Here is a 3,605-nt window from a genome sequence, read left to right on the forward strand (position 1 = left end):
GGATCTGGGCTCTTTGTGCAGCAGGGCTGTTGTTCAAGTCTAGACAAAGTATAATGTAGGAGAAGTGGTATCTGCCAGTGTAGCTTGTACATGCTCATTGCTGTCTGATTTTGTTTTCAGATAACTGAAACTTGGGATGCGCTGATAGAGCCAAGACTGATCGTTGAACCCCCAGTTAATGGATCCAGCATTGAAAATGGAACGATCTAAGATGTGAAGAAATGTAAATAATTGTACAGACTTGTTTGATGACATGATGCCTCCTGGTTCTGAGGGCAGCAGATGCACTGGAGGATATTTTTAATAGACAGTTTTAAAAAGAAACTACGCCAAAAGAAAAAGAACACTTGGGATATGTTTTTCTGTAATATATGAATACTTTATTATAGGAAGTCTTTAATGTAGACCTGTTGGGGGGTTTCTTAATAGAAGCATAATAACAATTTTTTTATCCCACTGCTGCGAGCTGCAGAACTGGAATGGTTTGATGAAAAAGATAAAACACAACCTTGTGCCGTCAGTAACTCCATTTAGATGTCTGGATTCGGCTAGAGCCGCATAACTGCCGTGCAGACATAGCTGCTGCAAGGATAATTAAGACCAACATTTAGAAATTAAATATAAGTAGTATTGCTGTCCAGATCTCTTCCTGTACAGCTGCAGGGCGTGATAAAAAGGCCGTGACCTTGTAGCTGTTCACAGGGTTCACCTGAACGTGTCAGGAAAAGTTTTGGATTTCAAGCTTCTGTAATTTTGAGAGGCAGATAAATAGTACTGGTAACTGTCAACTTTGTCTAGAATATACGATGAGTCCCTGGCAAAATTGTGTCCCACTGCATTAATCTGTGCAGGGTCTGAAAACCTGTTTGTTTCTTTGTTTTAAAGTAAACCCTTTTATCCTTTAAGTGTTGAAGTTTCTGTGCTACATTTCTCCGTTCCTTCCCCCAGCAGAGTGGGTCATGGGGTGGTGGCAATGCACTTCACTGACATCTCTGCACCTCATACCCACGTAGTATGTACGTCGTGGCAAGTCGAAGCTAGTTCCTGTCCCAGGCTGACTTTTAAACAGAAGACATGGAGGGGAAAAAACCTAGATACAAATAAACACCTGAAAAAAACCTCAGGGTTTAGCAAACACCTACTCTGACTAGTGCATGGTTACAGTGAAATACGGACACCTTGCATTGCCCCTAATAAAATGTCTTGTTTCTGAAGGAATTGTTTTTATATGAGTAAAACTCACTTGTGTATTGTGGTTTTCTTTAGTTGCCATTGTTTTATATTAGAATTTATTTTTTGGAGAAATAAACAGTTAATATCATGCCTGGATATTCTTACAAACTGGACAAAAAGACAGTTCAGGCCCTCTGGTCATGCTGAGAGAGTTGGGATTAATGGAAAGATTTTTTTTTTTTTTTCTAAAGGAAATTGTCAATTTTGAATCCTTAAGAAATTTTAAAAACTAAACACAAGTATTTCACAGCATTTTAGAGCAGGATGCATCTCTTCTTCCAGTGCCTTTTGGCTACGAATTAAATGGGTACAGAGTCCCTCTGGCCGTGATGATCAGATGATGGTTGAAAACAAATACACCCCAGAGAGGCTGTTTTGAGGATAAAAATCCTGAGTTTCATTTATCCATTGTTAGGCTAAAACTACTGTTTCAGTGCACAATTCAAAACAAGTAAATGCAATCTGAGGAGCTGGCTGACTGCCCTCCTGTCACACCCACCCACCACTCAGAGCCACACACAAGGTTCCCCACACCCAGGGAGCTGGGGCTGGGCTGAGGTACTAAAACAGGTGCTGTGACTACAGACCTTGCAAAAAAAGAGTCAGCGTCAGCTGTTCAGGAATTTGGAGTTACTTATATTTTGATGGCAAAATTGTACCTATTTAAACCACTTTGAATATTAAATTTAAAAAAAAAGAGTATCTGCTCAGCCACACGTACAGAGAACAATTTGTTCTGTGCTCCTGGCTTCCTGCTCAGCCTGAGTGGCACTTTGAACCAGCAGTATCTGGGTGGAGGGTTAGGTTTAGTTCAGATTCAAGTAATCCAATTCTCAAGTAATTACAAGGCAGCAAAGAATAGTAACTTCGCTAGCTATTGAAATAGTAAAATCTTCAGTAATTTTTAATGTTAAAGGTTGTTGGGTTTACTGAAAATAGAATTTCAAGCCCTCTGCCAATGGAGAACTGACATTCCTCACCTGGGCTGTAAACATCCCGTGTTCTGCTCCAGAAACAAAAGGTCCAGTTGTCAGGGTGGATTTTCACCCATTGTGATTGCATACCTTTGTGTCAGCGGACACCAGGGGCGTGCTGCAGAAAACCCCGTGAAGGTGCTGAGCCTCTGAAAGATGATGGTGGCTTAGTCCAGGTGAGCCCAGGAAGAAGTGCTTTGTTCACCTATAGCAAAATATTGGACGTAAACATGAACAGCTGCTCTTTGGTCCCATCTCTGGTAACATCCCCCCCCAGCTCTGTAAGAACGTTCCTCTGCAGGCAGTCACCACCGCTCAGGTCCCCTCGAGGTGTTCGTATCCCCTCTTGTTATAGAAGAAAAAGGAGTTTAGCATAAAAATAATGATTAAAACAACTCTATCTGATGCTGCTAACATATCCCTTGAATAGCCCTAACCTTATTAGTTAAATACATACTTAGAAGAGAGGTGTCAGTGAATGATTTACCTGGAATTAACTTAGAGAAGGAAGTACTAGACAACATGGTTTTGTCTGAAGGATTGAGGAGATGTCGGTCGTCTGGTCAACAAACCATAAAGAACAGTCAGGAACTGTCAAAAACAGGAAGAAAACAGGCAAAAGGTTATTCCGGCCGAGGGAGATTGCCACTGCATCACACAGCACTTACTCTGATAGTACAACCTACTCAAAAGAAAACAACAGAATTGTTGAGCTTGTGTACTAATTTACATAAGAGACAAAGAAATTGTAGCCAGTCATTTAATAGAATAACAATGCATAGGTATTAGGAAGTTAAATACGTATATGATCATTTGATATGTACAGGTACATGATGAGTGGTGAACTAGGTGTGCTGTCCTGAGCCAGGCACCCATCAATGCAGCTAAGGGAGACGCTGCACTCTGTGTCGGTTGGGTTTGCACATCGGGTAAACGAACCCAGATTTGGGACAACACGCTGAGGGCCCGATCCGCACATCCCAGCACCACTGGCAGTAACAGTGGAGCAGTGCCCATCTCCTACAAACCCTGCCACCCTCCAGCGGACTATATACTGGCTCCCTGAACTGCCACTCCCCTCAAAACCGGTGGAGCTCTGCCTGCCTGCCTCCCCCTGTCCTTTCTGCACCGTGACTCACGACCCCTCCTTAGCGCGTCCTGAAGGAGCGCAGTGAGACTGGAGCAGATGATTGATAAAAGGGAAATCAACATTAGCTGTATAATGTAGGTTTACAATGACCATTCAGATTTAATTTAGACTTCCAAAACAACTGGCTAGGAATTTTTTTTTCAAAGCACTAATTGTAACAGACAAACCACCGTCACCTCTTTCCAGTGCTGTAAACGATTCCTGAACAGTTCCGGGAGTTTCTGAGGACTAATGCTGCAGAAACCCCC

At 42.3% G+C, this 3,605-nt stretch overlaps 1 protein-coding gene across 1 annotated transcript in view; it reads left to right on the forward strand.

The window, feature by feature from the left end:
* COIL (coilin) overlaps positions 1 to 319 on the forward strand; it is a gene marked incomplete at its 5' end in the record, with an annotated part of 3,794 nt that extends 3,475 nt beyond the window's left edge. Inside the window, one exon of the mRNA XM_010135600.1 lies at positions 121 to 319. Within this exon, the coding sequence (XP_010133902.1) occupies positions 121 to 210 (90 nt within the window). The remainder of the gene's footprint in view (positions 1 to 120) is intronic.
* Positions 320 to 3,605: the final 3,286 nt, after the last annotated feature.

Source organism: Buceros rhinoceros, unplaced genomic scaffold (genome assembly GCF_000710305.1).
Source record: "Buceros rhinoceros silvestris isolate BGI_N320 unplaced genomic scaffold, ASM71030v1 scaffold26224, whole genome shotgun sequence".
Lineage (NCBI taxonomy): Eukaryota > Metazoa > Chordata > Aves > Bucerotiformes > Bucerotidae > Buceros > Buceros rhinoceros.